Source organism: Amblyraja radiata, chromosome 21 (assembly GCF_010909765.2).
Source record: "Amblyraja radiata isolate CabotCenter1 chromosome 21, sAmbRad1.1.pri, whole genome shotgun sequence".
NCBI classification, from domain to species: Eukaryota; Metazoa; Chordata; class Chondrichthyes; order Rajiformes; family Rajidae; genus Amblyraja; species Amblyraja radiata.
The window spans coordinates 11080347-11099046 of record NC_045976.1 but is presented as its reverse complement, the minus strand read 5'-3'; the positions used below and the strand labels follow the sequence as shown (position 1 = coordinate 11099046).

The 18700-nt window shown below is 45.4% G+C and overlaps 1 protein-coding gene across 1 annotated transcript in view; it reads right to left on the bottom strand.

Annotated features, from left to right (window-relative positions):
- Positions 1-18700, bottom strand: part of plcz1 (phospholipase C zeta 1) — a 67429-nt gene that overhangs the window by 44365 nt on the left and 4364 nt on the right. The window contains exon 3 of the mRNA XM_033039515.1: positions 17849-18050. Within this exon, the coding sequence (XP_032895406.1) occupies positions 17849-18050 (202 nt within the window). The remainder of the gene's footprint in view (positions 1-17848; positions 18051-18700) is intronic.

Here is an 18700-nt window from a genome sequence, read left to right as displayed (position 1 = left end):
ATCCATTGAATTGAATTGAATTGAATCCTTTATTTGTCATTCAGACCTTTCGGTCTGAACGAAATGCTGTTGCCTGCAGCCATACATGTAATAATAACAAAACACAATAAACACAAATTAACATCCACCACAGTGAGTTCACCAAACACCTCCTCACTGTGATGGAGGCAAAAGTCTTAGAGTTACTGTCTCTTCCCTCCTCTTCTCCCTCTGCGCCGAGGCGATACCCCACCGGGCGATGGTAAGTCAGTCCCGCGGTTCAAGCTCCGCGGCCCGGGGGGTGGTCGAAGCTGCCCGCAGCTGTTGCAACGGGTACTCCGGAAAACAGGCACCAGCCTGTGACCTGCGAGCTCCCGACATTGTCCTCCATTGGCCCGCGGCCGAGCCCCAGATCCAGGTCGCCGCCGCCAGAATGCCGTCTCAGCCGCCGTAGCACCGTCTCCGCCCCGCACCGGGCCGCCCACAAGGCAGCGTCTCAGCCCCGCACCGGCTGCTCACACGGGAGCGCCTTCCAGCCAGTAGCCGTGCCGGCCGCACAGAAGTGTCTCAGCTCCGCACCGGGCTGCCCCCACGGAAGCACCTTCCAGCCGGGAGCCGGTCCACCCACAACGGCAGCGTCTCAGCCCCGCACCGGGCTGCTCACACGGGAGCGCCTTCCAGCCGGTAGCCGTGCCGGCCGCACAGGAGTGTCTCAGCTCCGCACCGTTCGCCCTCACCGGAGCGCCGAGTCGTGCCGCTGCCCGGACGTCGCCACAGCTCGAAGACGGCCAGCCTCGCGTTGGTGAGTCCTGGCTGGCTCTACCTCCGGACCCTCGAGGTCGGCCGCAGGTTGGAGGCCGCCAGCTCCGCCATTAGGCCTCAGCGCAGACGGGGGAAGAGAAGGGGAATACGACAAAAAGTTCTTCCCGTGTTCGATATATCTACCAGCCGTAACATCGCTGTCGGTTCTAGTGTCACACTGGGCACTCATCTAAAATTAACTTCAGTGAGGATCAGGGTTAATACTACAATCAAATGCCATAGAGTAATACAGCTCAGAAACAGGCCCTTCAGCCCATCTCGTCCATGCTCTCCAAGATGCTCTCCATCTAAACTAATCCTATTTGCCTGTGCTTGGTCCATATCCTTCTATACCTTCTCTAACCAAGTGCCCAATTCCTCGAATCCATTGAGGACATTGGACTTTGTCTCTGGAACTGATGACTACAATGCTGAGAAGTATATTCTGCACTCTGCATCTTCCTCTTTGCTCCACCTATTTTACAAGAGTTTGATTTGATTGTATTTATGTATAGAGTATCTGAACTGTTTGGATAACATGTAAAACAAAGCTTCCCACTGTACCTCTGTACATGTGACAATAATAACAACCCTAAACCTAAACTTAGTAAATCCTTCCCCTCTCACCTTAAACCTATGTCATCTGGTTCTTGATTTCTCTGCCCTGGGTAAAAGATTCTGTGAATTTCCCATACTTATTCCATGAGAATGTGCTCCTCTGCACTTAACATTAACATTATTATGGTATTTTATGAAGCAAATCTGCAGAAAGATTTCAGCAAACCTATATTATGAGCTTTGTATTGACATATCGGGGATTATGGTGATAATTTGTGTGCATAAGTACTGTAGATCATGCCATGCAACAATGCTTTTGAACTGAAAGAAGTCTGCAATCCTTTTAGTCAGCCTTTCTCTCTAAAAAGGAGTCTTGTAGAGAATCATAGAGTGATACAGTGTGGAAACAGGCCCTTTGGCCCAACTTGCCCACACCGGCCAACATGTCCCAGCTACACTAGTCCCACCTGCCTGCGTTTGATCCATGTCCCTATAAACCTGTCTCATCTATGTACCTGTTCATGTACTGTTTCTTAAATGTTGTGATAGCCCCTGGTTCAACTACCTCCTCTGGCAGCTCATTCCATACTCATTTCCCTTTGTGTGAAAATGGTGGATGTTTGGCCCATTTAATTTAATTTAAGCCCAAATCGGACTGTCCACCTGTGTTTATTTTAGAATGACTACAGAGGCAGTGAAGATTAATTTGATTCTAAAGCTATCCCCATTTCCTCCATCTACCTCAACCAGAAAGGACAGTCAGAACCTTTATCCCTAAATGGAAATGTCAAAGACTAGAAGGCGGAGCTTTACGGTGAGAGGGGCAATGTTTAAAGGAGATGCGTGGGGCCTGTTTTCTACACAGAGGGTGAAACACACTGCCAGGGGTGGTGGTAGAGGCAGATACAATAGTGGCATTTAAGAGGCTTTTAGATAGGTACATGAATATGCAGGGAATGGAGGGATATGGATTACATACAGGCAGAGGAGGGGGTAGAGAGGGAGGGGGAGGGGTAGTTTGTCTTGGTAACATGTTCAGCACAGACATCGTGGGCTGAAGGGCCTGTTCCTGTGCTGTGCAGTTCTGTGTACTAAGCCAGAATATCATATCTATTATTATAAAACTCTGATCTTGGATATTTACTTGTGGGTGCACTTCCCCTCGTGGAAGCCACGATCGGCCGGCCCTCCGCTGCTTTTCTCCATCCTCAGATCGCTCCGGGCCTCACTCTGGTCCACGCCAGCTGCAGCCTAGCTGGTGGGAAGGCCTGGTGCCTGGTGGGGAGGCCGGCTCTACGACCTGGGTAGGTGCTGCCTCTACCCCTCCCCATCCCTGGGGCAGAGAAAGAGGGTGGGGGGGGGGGGGGGAGAGGGGGGGGGGGGGGGGAAGGGGGGGGGGGGGAGAGGAGGAGAGGGGGAGGTGAGGGAGGAGGGAGGCCTCCCTCTCTGCCCCCCCTCTACCTGCCCCCCTCTCTGCCGCCTCTCCATCTCTGCCCCCTCCCTCCCTCACTGCCCCCCCCCTCTCTGCCCCCCCTCTAGGGAGTGGTGAATATTGGGACCTAAGGGTGAGTGGTGGAGTATTGCATCCTGTGACGCCACCCCTCCCCCCCACCACCCCTCAATCTCTACCCCCTCCCTCTCCCTCTCCCTCTCCACCCCCTCTCGAGCCACACCTGCACAGTTGGGAGTTATGCGTGAGTGGATAGGGCGGGGGATGGAGTAAAAGGAGTGAATTAATAATATTAATATAATATCACGGGGTGGGTTAGTGTGCGTGTGCGACGCCAAAGGCCGCACCCTCCCCCCTTCCCCCCACCGCAACCATGCGTTGAGGGGACGGGACCCTATGGGTCCACCTTGGTCTAGTTTTTCACTAAATTTCAGATGCTTTCTGATTTTTTTTTTGAGGATTCGGCCCAGCCTCAATGGATCTTGTTGTGAGCTCACAGGTTTAATTTAGTTTAGTTTAGTTTAGGGATACTGCGCGGAGACAGGCCATTCGGCCCACCATGTCCGCACCGATTAGCGATCCCTGCACACTAACAGTATCCTGCACACACTAGGGACAATTTACAATTATTACAAGCCAATTAACCTACAAACCTGTACTTTAGAGTGAGGGAGGAAACTGGTGATCTCAGGGAAAACCCACGCAGGTCACTGGGAGAATGTACAAACTCCATACAGACAGCATCTGTAGTCAGGAGCAAACCGGGTCTCTGCCACTGTAAGGCAGCAACTCCACTGCTGTGCCGCCATGCCGTCCGTGCTCGAAGAAAAAAAAGCAACATGCGAAAACATTGTCGGCTTCAGTTTGGTTATTAAGATAACCTTTCTCCTTCCAGACAAGAGAAGAAGGTTTCATTTACTGCACAGTCATAGAGTCATCCTCTGTGACACCATCATCCTCTGTGTAAAAAAACATGCTCGCACATCTTTAAGTTTTGCCCCTCTCATCTTAAAGCTACATCCACTGGTCTTTGAAATTATCACAGTGGGGAAAAAGGTTCTGACTGTCTACCCCGTCTAATAATTTCACATACTCCTATCAATTTTCCCCTCAACCTCCAGAGAAAACAACCCATGTTTGTTTAGCCTCTCCTCATAACTAATTTTCTCTAATCCAAGCAGCATTCTGGGAAATCTCTTCTCAACTGTCTCCAAAGCCTCCACTTCCTTTCTGAACTGCTGCCTCATGCTCTAACAACCCAGATTCACTTGTGACCCTGCAGTGCTGTCTGTGTGGAGTTTGCATGTTCTCCCTGTGATCGGATAGGCTTCCTTCAGATGCTCCAGTTTGATAGGTTGCAAACTATGCTAGGCCCTGTAAATTGTCCCTGGAGTGGTAGAATTGGAGGGTGCAGGGGGTGTGGGTATAGTTGATGAGAATGTTGGAAGAATAAACTACATTAGGGTAGGGGTTAGTGTATAAATGAGTAGTAGTTGGTCCACAGTCTCAAAGAGCTGAAGGGTCTGTTTCTAAAATTTTACAGCAATATTTTTTCTTGTGTGATTTGTGCAAAGCTTATTTTTGAGAGGAACGAGTTGGTGGGCAGCAATTGTCACATTGTCCATCGAGGAGAATAGTCTCACACCAGTAGCTGAGCTTCAATTGTGGAACACGCCGCTCACGTTGCTTTGAAATCTGGAAGCACACAAACCTCAGGCTAAGCTGCCGAGCCCCAACAGGAAGCTAATGCTAAATACTCAATGAGCCTTAAGCTTAAATATCCAAGGCATTGAATCCTGCTGTCACATAATGGCAGTAATGCAAAGAGAGAATAATAACCAGAGTGCAGCTGTAGAGAAAGTTTAGATGAAACAACAGTGCAGGGGCTATAATGAGATACATCAGAAATATATCCTTAGCATACGAGAGCTCCGGTCAGTGGGGAAGAAGCTGTTCTCGAATCAGGTGGCACATGCTATCAAACTTTGGTCTCTTCTGCCCGACGAGAGAGGTGGGAAAGAAAGAACGACAAGGGTGTGAGTGTTCCTTGACTACATTCCTAAGGGAACATGAATGGATATTGTTAAGGCGGAGATTGTCAGATTCTTGATTAGTAAAGGTGTCAGGGGTTATGGGGCAAAGGCAGGAGAATGGGGTTGAGAGGGAAAGACAGATCAGTCATGATTGAATGGCCATGTAGACTAGATGGGCCGAATGGCCTAATTCTGCTCCCTAGAACGTATGAGCACATGAAATGTAGATGGTGTCAAAGGTGGGGAGTCTGGTCTGTGTGATGGACTGGGCTACATCTACAACTCTCTGCAATTTCTTGTGGTGTTGGGATCAGCTGTTGCTTCTTTCAGTGCTGCATTGAGGTGGTATTCAACCTGGATAAATATTTGTTCATCAGCTCAAGGGAGGAACGTAAATAAACCAAAGGATCCATCAATTCTGTTCAGCCTGATATGAAGAGACTCAAGTGGCTGCCTCACCAACAGTCTGTCTGTCTTTCTTCTTTTTGTTATTGTTAGTATGTGTTGTATACTCTGGAGTTTAGAAGGATGAGAGGGAATCTCATTGAAACATATAAGATTATTAAGGGTTTGGACATGCTAGAGGCAGGAAACATGTTCCCGATGTTGGGGGAGTCCAGAACCAGGGGCCACAGTTTAAGAATAAGGGGTAAGCCATTTAGAACGGAGACGAGGAAACACTTTTTCACACAGAGAATTGTGAATCTGTGAAATTCTCTGCCTCAGAGGGTGGTGGAGGCCGGTTCTCTGGATACTTTCAAGAGAGAGCTAGTTAAGGCTCTTAAAGATAGCGGAGTTTGGGGATAGGGGGAGTAGGCAGGAACAGGGTACTGATTGGGGATGATCAGCCATGATCACATTGAATGGCAGTGCTGGCTCGAGGGGCCGAATGGCCTACTCCTGCACCTATTGTCTATTATCTATTGGCTAAAAAGTATGTTTAGTGTTCATTGATTTGTTTTATGTGGGGAGTGGTTGGAAAACTTTTTTTTAATCTCTTACCTTGACGGAGATATGATTTTTTTTCTGTATTGTATCTCCGTCCCCACTGCGGCCTAACATCATGGAGTTGGCGACCTATCCTGCAGACCGATGGGCGTTCCAAGCCGCGGGAGTCTGCGGGACTTTAACATCGCGGAGTTTGCGATCCCTTTGCAGGGACACCATTTATAGTGGAATCTGGGACACTGGATAAAAGGTACAACCAAAAGGTATTGGACTAACTCAGTGGGTCAGGCAGCATCTCTGTAAGACTGGAAGACACAGATAAGTACGGGCAGCGCAGTGGTGCAGCGGTAGAGTTTCTGCTTCACAGCGGCAGAGACTCGGATTCGATCCTGACTACGGGTGCTGCTGTACGGGGTTCGTAGGTTCTCCCCATGACTGTGTGAGTTTTCTCTGGGTGGTCCAGTTTGCTCCCATTTTACAAAGATGTGCAGGTTTGTATGTTAATTGGCTGTTGTACTTTGTCAGTAGCGAGAAGGATAGAACTGGTGAACGGGTCAGCTGGTCGGCGCGCACTCGGGGCCTGTTTCTACACCGTATCTTGAAAACGGAAGTCTTTGGGATGTGGGGTGAACCCAGAGGAAACCCACATGATTACATAGAGAATATGCAAATTCTAGACAAACAGCACCCAGAGTCAGGATTGTACCTGGACCTCTGGCGCTCTGAGGTAGAGCCTCTATCAACTGTCCCACCATGCTGCCCAACTGCGAACCTGGATGACATGTACCAGGAGAACACAGAGACCTGGCATGAGAGACAAAAGAATTGCACACACCTCACATATCACCCGCCCCATCAGCTATTACTTGCCCCATGACTTCCCACATTGGCCTTATTAGACGCCTTAGATCCCACAGAACCAGAGCAGAAGCAATTCATCCTCAATCCCAAGTGAATGCCTGAGAATAGGAAGACGGAAGTGTCAGCCTTTACTGACAAATAGGATGAGGGGGGTGTTGCAATATGGTGAGCTGGCAAAATATGAAGAGTCAGTAGTTAAGTGTCAGAACGATGTGGATTCTTGTGGTTTTGTATGAGAATGGCCAGTGAGTTTCTGAAGAAGCCTGGATATTAGAGAAAGAAAGGAATAAAGCATAAAGACCAAAGGATATTCATGGGGGTGAGAGGGAGGGGTTGGAGTTGGGCAATGGAGGCGCGGGTCATTAACTGATGAAGAATGTTCAATGCCTACAATCAATGGACAGCTGCCAGAGGGGATGACACACAAAACTATTGATAGGTTGCCAAGTAGATCATAATTGTTCTGTGAGGCAATGAAAGTGGCAGAGCAACTGATGACCAACTCAACTGGCATGGACATCCAACTGAACTGGTAAAGACGTCCAACCCACTGGAATGGAGTCCAACTCAACTGGAAGTTCGATCGTTTGCTCGTGTGTCAGACGATGTTGGCTTCTGTCGTCGTCCAACATGTTGACAGAATTGTCGCCCGACGCATCACAGAGTGCATGGTGTCGTCGCTTCCAGGGATCGCCACGAGGAGACTTCTGTCATGACATCCAACTCAACTGGTAAAGACATCCAACTCACCTGGAAAGCACATCCAACTCTCAACTGGAATCAGTTTGATGTTCAGTGTTACTGATAATGAGATTCACGGTTGCACAGGATGTATATAATCTAGATGATACTTCTCTTTCAGTTTTTTTTTTAAATAAGACTGATTTAAAATAATCACAATATCCTGGACATAGGAAAAAAAAATGTAATAAGACCATAAACTGGTCTTTATTTCACAGAACCTCTGCTTATTAAATCTGTCTCTGCATCGATTACAAGAATTGGGATAAGAGCCATCTTGTGAAAGATTGATTCAAATTGCTTCAAGATGTATTAGACATTTAAGCGGATTATAATGGGCGCTATTACTGGCATTAAAATTACCTTAATTAATCACAACAAGGTAAAAATTAATCTTGGACAGACATTGCAAATAGTTGGCAACATTGTGATAGGTTGGTATATCCCTTATCTGGCAATACTGCACACATCAACAGAATTGAGTAAAATATAGGGAGTGAATTTGGAGGCCACTGTCTTAACATTTATAGTACAGCACAGGAACAGGCCCTTCAGCCCACAATGCCCATGTTGAACATGATGCCAAGTTAAACTAATCTCTGTCTGCACGTGATCCATTAAATTAAATTTCTTTATTTATATAGCACATTTTTAGTCAACTTGCATTGACCCCAAAGTGCTTCACATAATTACATCCACACACACAGGCAAAGGTGGGTGAAGTGTCTTGCCCAAGGACACACACAGGCAAAGGTGGGTGAAGTGTCTTGCCCAAGGACACAACGACAGTATGCACTCCAAGCGGAATTCGAACCAGCTACCTTCCGGTTGCCAGCCGAACACTTAGCCCATTGTGCGTCTGTCGTCCCTCCATTCCCTGCATATCCATGTATCTATCTAAACACCACCAAAATGCCCCATTCATTTTCTCTTCGTTGACCTAACAATAATGCATACGCTATTAGTCACTGAAGTAGTTGAAAATATGAGGCTTGACAAATTTATTAGCTTAATTGTTTAATAATTAGCTATCTAGCTCTGGAAAATAAAGGCAATCTTGCAGGACTCACAACATCATAAGCTCTCAAAATTATTCACCAGGTACTTTCAAAGCATAGTAATTCAATCATGAGCAAAATACAAGGTTCTGGAGGAACTCAGCGGGTTCAAAGGGCTCCGAACTGAAACGTCATCTGTCCATATCCTCCACATGTGCTGCCTGACCCGCTGAGTTCCTCCAGCACGTTTGTGTTTTGCTCAAGATTCCAACATCTGCTGTTCCTTGTGTCTCACCTGTAATAATGACACAAGTATATACTTGTGGCTTATACGCGGGCAGGTGGTTTCTACCTTACCTGAAAATGTTGATTAAAAAATAAATCTTTCCCTGGACACTAAGGGGAACCCGTCCCTCTTTTTCAGAATGGTACCATTAGACAGTGTACATGATAGCACAAGAGGGAACACAATTAATTCCCTCATCATGTATCTATACACTGTAAATGGCTCGATTGTAATCATGTTTTGTCTTTCTCGGTACACATGACAATAAACTAAACTAAACTAATTTCAGATATCACAGCATCCTCTGAGTACTGCACTGAAGAGTTTGTTGAGACAAATGCACTCAAGTCAGTGGAGTGGGATAGACTTCACTAATTAACAGTCATGGCAAAGAAAGTTGCGCAGTGGGAACAAGCATTGGGAATTTGGGAACCAAGTCTGAGGGACTCAATGTGATTTCCCATGCATTATTTAATCATTTTATGAGGCGCTGCCAAATTACCAGCATATGTTTCTGTCAAAGTTTTGTGCAGGAACTGTTGATGATAAATCCCATCCCTCAAATACAGATGCTAATTCTGCTGTGGGAGTTAGCCAAGTAAGTCTGTGGATCCATGAGTAGTTTAAGCTAAGATTATTCTTATAAATTTTAAAAAGTCTGTCTGGCTATCCATCCGTCCGTCTATCTATCTCTCTGGAGAAAGGGAATAGTTGATGTTTGAATCAAAACCCTTCTTCAGACTAAGAGTCAGGGGAGATGGAAACGAGAGATGTGAAAAGGTACGTAGAACAAATTAATGAAAGTTATGCAAGAGGATAAATCAAAGCCATCAACGATCTCTTTCTTTTAACTATCTCTTTCTTCTCTTTTTCTCCCTCACACTATCTCTCGTTCCCTCTCTCTCACTATCTTCTCTTTCTCCTCACTCTCCTCTCTCTCCTCTCACTCCCCTTTTTTTCTCTCGCCTCCCTTTCTCTTTCTCTCACTCTCTCGTGTCTCTTTCTTTCACGCTCTCTCTTTCTTCTCTCGAAGCAACAGTACACTGTCAAAGCTGCTTGGAATATAAAAGGTCAACCTGATTCATTATATGCATAATCAACAAACAATTTTAAAAGGTCATCATAAGATGTAAAAACTCACGAGACAATCCAACCACTTTCTGAAATCACCAAACAGTAAATTTCTACAAATTTGCTGCTTAAATCCAGTTGAGTTTCTCAGAGTAAATTGATTCATATTTCCCTGCTGATTTCCCTTGATCTAATCCTGCTGTTCTTCCAAATACTTCATATTTGTTAATTTACAGGATCTGGGCATGTTAATAAGTCCAGCATTCAATGCCCTCGAGTAGTTACGAAAGAGCTTCTTCAGTGCTTTTAGTCAGGAAGTTCTGGGATGTCGACCCAGTTACAATGAAGGAATAACCATATACAGTACTTGTGATTTGTAGGGAATTCCTCAATTGAATAGAGAAAGGCCTGGATAGAGTGGACCTGGAGAGGATCTTTCCACTAGTGGGAGAGTCTAGGACCAGAAGTCATAGCCTCAGAATTAATATGTTCAGCCCCATCCCGAGTATACTCAGATTATGGTCTCAGGGGAAAAACCTGGCAGGGAACAGGTTAAAGGACGTTCCTTTAGGAAGGAGATGAGGAAGAATTTCTTTAGTCAGAGGGTGGTGAATCTGTGGAATTCATTGCCACAGAAGGTTGTGGAAGCCAAGTCAATGGATATTTTTAAGGCAGAAATAGATAGTTTCTTGATTAATATGGGCATTAGGGGTTATGGGGAGAAGGCAGGAGAATGGGGTTAGGAGGGAGAGATAGATCAGCCATGATTGAATGGCGGAGTAGACTTGATGGGCCAAATGGCCTAATTCTGCTCCTATCACATATGAGCTTATGAAACGTGAAGGTGATGGTATTCATATGAGCTACATTTAGTAGGTTCCATAAGTTTTATTTGTCAAAGATGATCGCTAGGCTCCTGGCAGAATGTAATACAGCATCAAATTGATAAAACCACCGACAGGATTCCATCAGGTTCTGATAATTGAGTGTAGACTGATGGATTGGTAATTAGCCAGATCAGAGTTGGCCTGCCTTTGTGAATGGGACATATCTTGGCAATCTTGGCGGCACAGTGGAGCAGTGGGTAGAGCTGTTGCCACACAGTGCCAGAGACCCAAGTTCAATCTTGGCCTCAGGTGCTGTCTGTGCAGAGTTTGCATGTTCTGCATGTCGCAGCGTGGGTTTCCTCTGGGTCCACACTGACCTTCGATCACCCGTTCACATCAGTTCTACGTTATCCCACTTTCTCATCCACTCTCTCCACACTGGGGGGGAAATCCACAAAGACCAATTAAGCTGCAAACCTGTACGTCTTTGGGATGTGGGTGGAAACTGGGGCACCCAGCGAAAAACCCATGTGGTCACAACGAGAACGTACAAATTCCATATAGGCGGCACCTGTAGTCAGGGTTGAACCCAGGTCTCTGGTTAGGAAGGTTAATTAGCCTCTGTGAATAGCACCAAGTGTGTAGGATGATTGAGGGTCGGCATGGGGTTAGTGGGCCACAGGGCCTGTTTCCATGCTTCTTTAGACAAATCGAAACACCTGAATCACCAAGGTATAAAAGGAAACAGATCAAATGCTAGTGAATGCGATTAGTTCTGATGGGTACTCAGTATTCACAGGGCTGTCTTAACAGCATTATAGAGCATTATAGGCCCTCGGGCAAAGCAGTGCACTGGGGCCCCTACACTTGCAGTTTCTTTATGCCGAATCAAATATGCCGTCATGCACTTGCGATGTTCTTCTCCGTTTTCATGTTCTACAATAACATTCAACAATACATAGATTAGCATGGGGCTCCCCTATGCTCGTGGGGCCCCGGGCAACTGCCCAGTGTGCCCATGCGTTAAGACGGCCCTGAGTATTCAGTGTGAACATGGTGGGTCAAAGTGCCTACTTCTGACTATTTCTTCCCGAAATCTTTTGTACAATTACAATAACATTACATGCCGTGAATCAGCAGATAGCATTGAGAGGCTGCAATTAGAGTGGTACCTTGAGCTGAACGTAACTTAATTCACATTCAGAGTTATAATTTGTGAAATAGATTGATTTTTAGATTTGATTAGGACAAAGATAGACTCGTGATGAAGCTGGAATTGGGAACTGGATAACAAGGTGGTGAAAGGGAAAGCAGAAGCAGACAAGCTAAATGAGTCATAAATAACTGAGAGGAACTAGAAGGCTGTGTATTTATTTTTCCCCAAAGTGTAGTTTAGTTTAAAAAAACATAGACACAAAGTGCTGGAGTAATTCAGTGGGTCAGGCAGCGTCTCCAGAGAACATGGATAGGTGACGTTTTGGGTTTGGACACTTCTTCGGACTGATTGGGGTAGGAAGAAAAAGCTGGAAGAGAAGTGGGGGAGGGGGGGTAGCATAACAAAACTTGGTGAGTGTGATAGGTGGATACAGGTAGGGGGGGGGGTGGGGGGGGGGCTTTTGAATGGCAGATAGTTGGACAAAGACCAGAGATGAAAAGACAAATGAATGTGAGATACTGGAGATGGCGATCACAGAAAGAAAGTAAATCCATACAGACAACACCCGTAGTCAGGATTGAACCTGGGTCTCTGGTTAGGCCCCTAGTGTGTAGGGAATGGCTAAGAAAGTGGGATAACATAGGAACAAGAGCACTCAGAGGAAACGCACACAGTCACAGGGAGAATGTGCAAACTCCACACAGACAGCACCCGAGGTCAGGATGAACCCTGGGTCTCTGGCACTGTGAGGTAGCAGCTCTACCAGCTGCACCACTGAGTCACCCACAGTTATTCCTTCTCTGGACTAAGTTTGAGCCGCTCACTCCATTTTCTAATGAGAAAACCCAGGAAAAAATGGTTCTATATCTAATGTTTTCTGCATATTTTCTTTCAGCAATGGGATATATTTCCTTTACATCCATGCACCGGAATAAATTCATATTAATTTGCCTCTCTTCTTTCTACATACCTGATGCACTTCACAAGAAACTGATGACTCGTTCTGCTCAACATGGTGTGTATAAGAAGGAACTGCAGATGCTGGTTTAAACCAAAGAGAGACACAAAACACTGGAGTAACTCAGAGAGACAGCCAGCATCTCTGGAGAGAAGGGATGGGTGAAATTTTGGGTTGAGACCCTTCTTCAGACATGTACCTGCTTGTCACAATGTGCTTTTGATTAAGATAACTGACTGCGTTGTCCTCCAACATTTTAGCCACCTCCAACTGGATCCCACAGTAGCCACATCTTCCCATCTCCTCCCCTTTCGTCTTTCAGCAGAGCCCACTCCGTCCGTAACTCCCTGGTCAATTCGTCCCTTCCCACCCAAACCACCCCCTCCCCTGGCACTTTCCCTTTCAACCGCAGGAAATGCTGCACTTGTCGCTTTACATCCCCACTTGGCTCCATACATGGACCTAAGCAGTCTTTCCAGGTGAGGCAGAGGTTCACCTGCACGTCCTCCAACCTCATCTATTGCATCCACTGCTCTAGGTGTCAGCTGCTCTACATCGGTGAGACCAAGCGTAGGCCTGGCGATCGTTTCGCCTGCTCAGTTCGCACTAACCAACCTGATCTCCTGGTGGCTCAGCACTTCAACTCCCCCTCCCATTCCGAATCCGACCTTTCTGTCCTGGGCCTCCTCCATGGCCAGAGTGAGTCCCACCGCAAATTGGAGGAGCAGCACCTCATATTTAGCTTGGGCAGTTTACACCCCAGCGGTATGAACATTGACTTCTCCAATTTCAGGTAGTCCTTGCTTTCTCCCTCCTTCCCTTCCCTTTCCCAGCTCTCCCACAGCCCACTGTCTCCGCCTCTTCCTTTCTTCTTCCCGCCCCCCCCCTCCCTCCCCCACCTCCACATCAGTCTGAAGATGGGTCTCGACCCGAAACGTCACCTCTTCCTTTGCTCCATAGATGCTGCCACACCCGCTGAATTTCTCCATCATTTTTGTCTATCTTCGATTTTTCCCGCATCTGCAGTTCTTTCTTAAACACGTTGTCATGCTCCCAGTTTCTTCTAATTATTAAAAAAAATCTCTTTAATAGTTTAGTACAGGGGATTTACACTGGTAAACATCCTTTCTGCCATGCTTTTATCAATCAACACACCGAGTCATATATTCTGAAGAAGGTCTCGACCCAAAATGTCACCTATTCCTTTTGTCCAGAGATGTTGCCTGACCCGTTGAGTTACTCCAGCATTTTGTGTCTATCATAGATTCATAGAGCTGTACAGCACAGATCCTTCTACTCACCTTGTCCATTTCGACCAAGTTGGCAAATTGAACTTGTGAACTTATAGCATATTGAGCTGGTCCCAATTGTCTACATTTGTCCCATATCCCTCTCAACTTGTCCTATCCATATACCTGTCCAAATATCTTTTAAAGGCATTGTTTTTATTCTCTCATAAGATACGGACTACCATCCGAGTGAAAAGTTTATCCCTGATGTCTGTCTTGCCCCACAGGATTGTGAACACCTCAATAAAGTTAAGGGCCTGTCCCACTGATCGAGGTAATTCAAGAGTTCTCCCGAGTTTCCCCTGATTCGAACTCGGAGAATTACGGTAATAGCCGCTCGTAGGTACTGGGGGCTCTCGTGGCCATTTTTCAAACTGTTGAAAAAACATTACGAGCTTACCGTGTTTCCCTAGTACATGCCGTTAGCGTTACGAGCCGCTACTAAGAGACGTCCCGAGCTCCGACATACCTGCTACGTACATTCTACGTACTTACCACGAGTTTGATTTTTTTTTTAACTCGGGAGAGCTCTTGGGTAAACTCGTATTGTGGGACAGGCCCTTGACTCCTCAGCCTCTGACGCTCAAAGAAAAAAAACTCCTGCCTATCCGCCCTTTCCCTAAAGCACAAGCCCACCAGCCCATGTAACATTCCAGTGAATCTTTTCAAACTTAATGACATCCGTCCTGCAGCAGGGCGACCAGTGTCGCACTTTGCTCCAAGTGTGGTCTCACCAATGACTTGTACAGCTGCATTCATGCTATCTTAACTTTTTTTTTATGAATGAAGACACCTCTATCGGTATGATCAAAAATAAGCATCCTTTTATCTTTCAGGAAACGATCCCATAATACTTTTGGAAACACATGTTAAGAATTTCCACTAGTTATCTCTAATGTCAATGTATAACTGTGCTTCTTGAACAGATCGTGGGAAAATCCATCAATTGACAACAAATAGGGGCAGCACAGTGGCACAGCTGGAAGAGCTGCTACCTCACAGCTCACAGGGACCTGGGTTCGATCTCAACCTCGATTGTGTTGTCTGTGTTGAGGTTGCTCATTCCCCCTGTAACTACGTGGGTTTACTCCGGGTGCTCCGGTTTCCTCTCACTTGTAAGTTAGTTGTGCAAACGGATGCAAAAATGGGATAGCATAAAACCAGTATGAATGGGTGATGGATAGTCAGAATGGACTCAGTGGGCCAAAGGGCCTGTTTCCATGCTGTAACTGTAAACTAAAACAAAACCAAACTAAACTAAAGAGAACTTCTTTCATAAAGTCACATGTGGCATTAATATAATTACAGAATGAGCCAGAATCTGTGGTTACTGCAAAATAATGACACTCCCCACAATCACAAAGGAAGCTTTCACAAAGACCTGAGTAATATTTGTAAGGATAAGGTCTCATTTGCTGATTATCTGTTGCTGTTCTTGGAACCCAGCAACTGTGACATCATCCAATTGATTGTGCTGCCAGCCATGTTAAAGAATTCTTACCAATGTGTTAATTTTATAAGCGGCACTAAATGAATTTTGAGCTGCAGACGTTTGATGGAACTGGAAACCGAAATATCATAAACATGCTTCCGAAAAAAATAAGAAATATGTTCAAATCACTTGAATTTTTATATTTCCATTTCGGCAACCTGTTCTCCTCATACATTGTTAATTATGTAGAGTGGGATTGTGTGATAAGCAGTAAGAATGGCTTAGAATGCCATTAAAACTTAAGCAGTCCTCGTGTAGTCAAGCATATGATTCTGTGAATAATTTGCGTTGGTAAATAGCCATGGTGCACAAATTTCAGCTTGATTGCAGCAGGGAAGACCGCAAAGAGAAAATGCTGATGAAAAAGAGCACAAAGTGCTGGTGTAACTCAGCGGATCAGGCAGCATCTCTGGAGAACATGAACAGGTGACGTTTCGGGTCAGGGCCCTTCTTCAGAAGCTGTTTTTTGGTATAAACAAGCATCTGCATTCCTTGCCTCTCCAACATCCTAATATAAACCTGGCTAAATTTTTGGGAACAACTTTTAGGGCAGCACAGGGGCACACAGTGGGTCGATGGGTTGCCTCACAGTGCCAGAGACACAGGTTCAATCCTGACCTCAGCTGATGTCTGTGTGGAGTTTGCACGTTATCCCTGCGACCGCAGATGGTTCTTCCAAGTGCTTTGCTTCCCTCCCCTATCCCAAAGATGTGCAGGTTTGTAGGTTAATTGGCCCTCTGTAAAGTTCCCCTAAGGTGTGGCTGAGGAAGTGGGATAACATGGAGCTAGCGTGAATGGATGATCGATGGTCAGTGTGGACTCGGCATGCTGTAGGATCTGTTTTTATGCTGTATCTCTAAACTAAACTTTGATTCCAGCATTAAACCACACAATGCAAGAGAATTCCAAAGTTGGTGTTGGTTTTGTGGAATAATGAAGGTGACTCTGGCATTTCACCATCAAGGAGAAGGACATGGATAATGCTAAGGTTATGGAGGGGTTTGTTGATATTCTAGAGCTGCCGATATAAAGTGGGAGGAGTTGTTGAATGCCTTGTATAACATTAAGGTGGACAAAAGACACAAAATGCTGGTGTAACTAAGCAGTACAGGCAGTATCTCTGGAGAGAAGGAATGGGTGACGTTTCGGGTCGAGACCCTTCTTCAGACTCTTTAAGTTGAGTCTGAAGAAGGGTCTCGACCTGAAACGTCACCCATTCTTTCTATCCAGGATTACTCCAGCATTTTGTGTCTATCTTCGATTTAAACCTGCATCTGCAGTTCCTTCATACACATTAAAGTGGACAGAAGCAGGGGAAGAGATTGCTGGGTATAGACACAAAATGCTGGAGTAAATCAATGGGTCAGGCAGCATCTCTGGAGAAAAGGAATGGGAATTGAGTCTGAACCGCCAGACAATGAGGGCTGGCATGAGAGAAGTTTATGAATTATAGGAGGCATATATAAGGTACACAAAAAATGTCCGCAGGTTGGAAATGGCAAAGACATGAAGGCATAGCTTTATGGTGAGAGGGGAAAAGTTCAAAGGTCATAGGTATGGCAGATTTTTTTTATACAGAGGGTTATAGGTGCCTGGAACACAGTGCTAGGAGAGGTGGTAGAAGCAAGCATGAAGCAACATTTTTAAGAGGCATTTAGACAGAAAAATTAAGAGGCAGGGAATGAAGGGATATCGACCATGTGCAGGCAAATGGGATTAGTTTACATCAGTGTTTATTTTGTGATAGTTCACATATAAACAAGATTGATTTACTGCAACCAATAGCATTGAGTTATATACAGACCGGGATCTTTTTGTCTGCAAATAAACACTGGTTTAGATATGCAGATTGATTGAATTGAACTGAATTGATTGATTGAATGATACAGTATGGAAACAGGCTCTTTGGCCCACTAACTCCACACCAACCATCGATCACCCGTTCACACTGGTTCGATGTTATCCCACTTTCTCATCCACTCCCGACACATTGAGGGCAATTTACAGAGACCAATTAACCTACAAACGTGCACGTCTATGGAATGGGGAAGGATATCGGAGCACCCGGAGGAAACCAACACAGGAAGAACATGCAAACTCCACGCAGACAGCAGCCGAGGTCAGGATCAAACCCGGGACTCCAGCGCTGGGAGTCAGCAGCTCTACCACTTTGGTGGACTAAAGGCCCTGTTCCTGTGCTGTACTGATCTATGTACTGTGTTTATTATTGTGATAAAACTTGTAGCTTTAGTAGCAATTAACAAAATATATTGTTGAGTACATAAAAGAATGAGTAACACTTAACATTGTCCTGTTATTTTACGGTCTCTGCCACATGAATTACAACATTGTAATCTCACGTTAATAATTAGGAATCATTTCAGGCTACATATCATCTACCTGATATATCCGCTAATGTCGCTTTGTCCTATTGACTGGTTGTTGGTGAACGTGTCCTGTGAAGATGCTATGAAATAAGCCGTCATGGGCAGGTCCATGCGCTGGTGGACTTTGATGTGATCTGGATTGAAGATGCAGCAGTCTGTAGAGGTTATGTATCTCAGGAAGCCACAGGGACTCATCAACTTTCTTTTCAGCTTAGCTGCGTGACAGAATAATGATTAAAATTAGATTTTATTTCTATTTTCTCTTCCTCGCTTCTTTTACAGGGGTTGAAACGCACCAGGATGCATTCTGACGGGGGTGAGGTACCCTAATGGCACTTTATCAGGCTGGCTATTAATCACTCCTGATTCTTGGCACTGTTGCCGGGGGTGAATTGACACACAAGGCTGTGGTACAAGACTTTAAGAGCACAAGAATTTCCGTACAAGCAGGCACAAGTGTGTGGAGTCAAAGAAAGCAATCATTCTTCCTGTTCTACAGCATAAAGGTTTCCCCCAAAGGTCACTCCAGGTGAGCTCAATCCTGGACTCTGAACTTGCACACAAAAGTAATGAAACATACCTTTGATACTTTCTTTCGTACAAGCTAATTACAAAGTTGTAGTGGTCTTGCAATGCAAAATTAAATACAAGAAGTGTGAAATGGAACGTCAGTAATGTACAGTGTGTGGAGTAAAACTTTGGAAACTTGAGTATGAAAAGCAAAGTTATATGAAATCCACTGAATATAAAGTAATTGAGCCCAGCAATATCCTAGTAGCTTATTAGACAAATGGTTATTTAATATTATCACTAGTTGGTTAAAGTATTTTGGGCGGATAAATTAATTATTTCATTCCATTCAAAC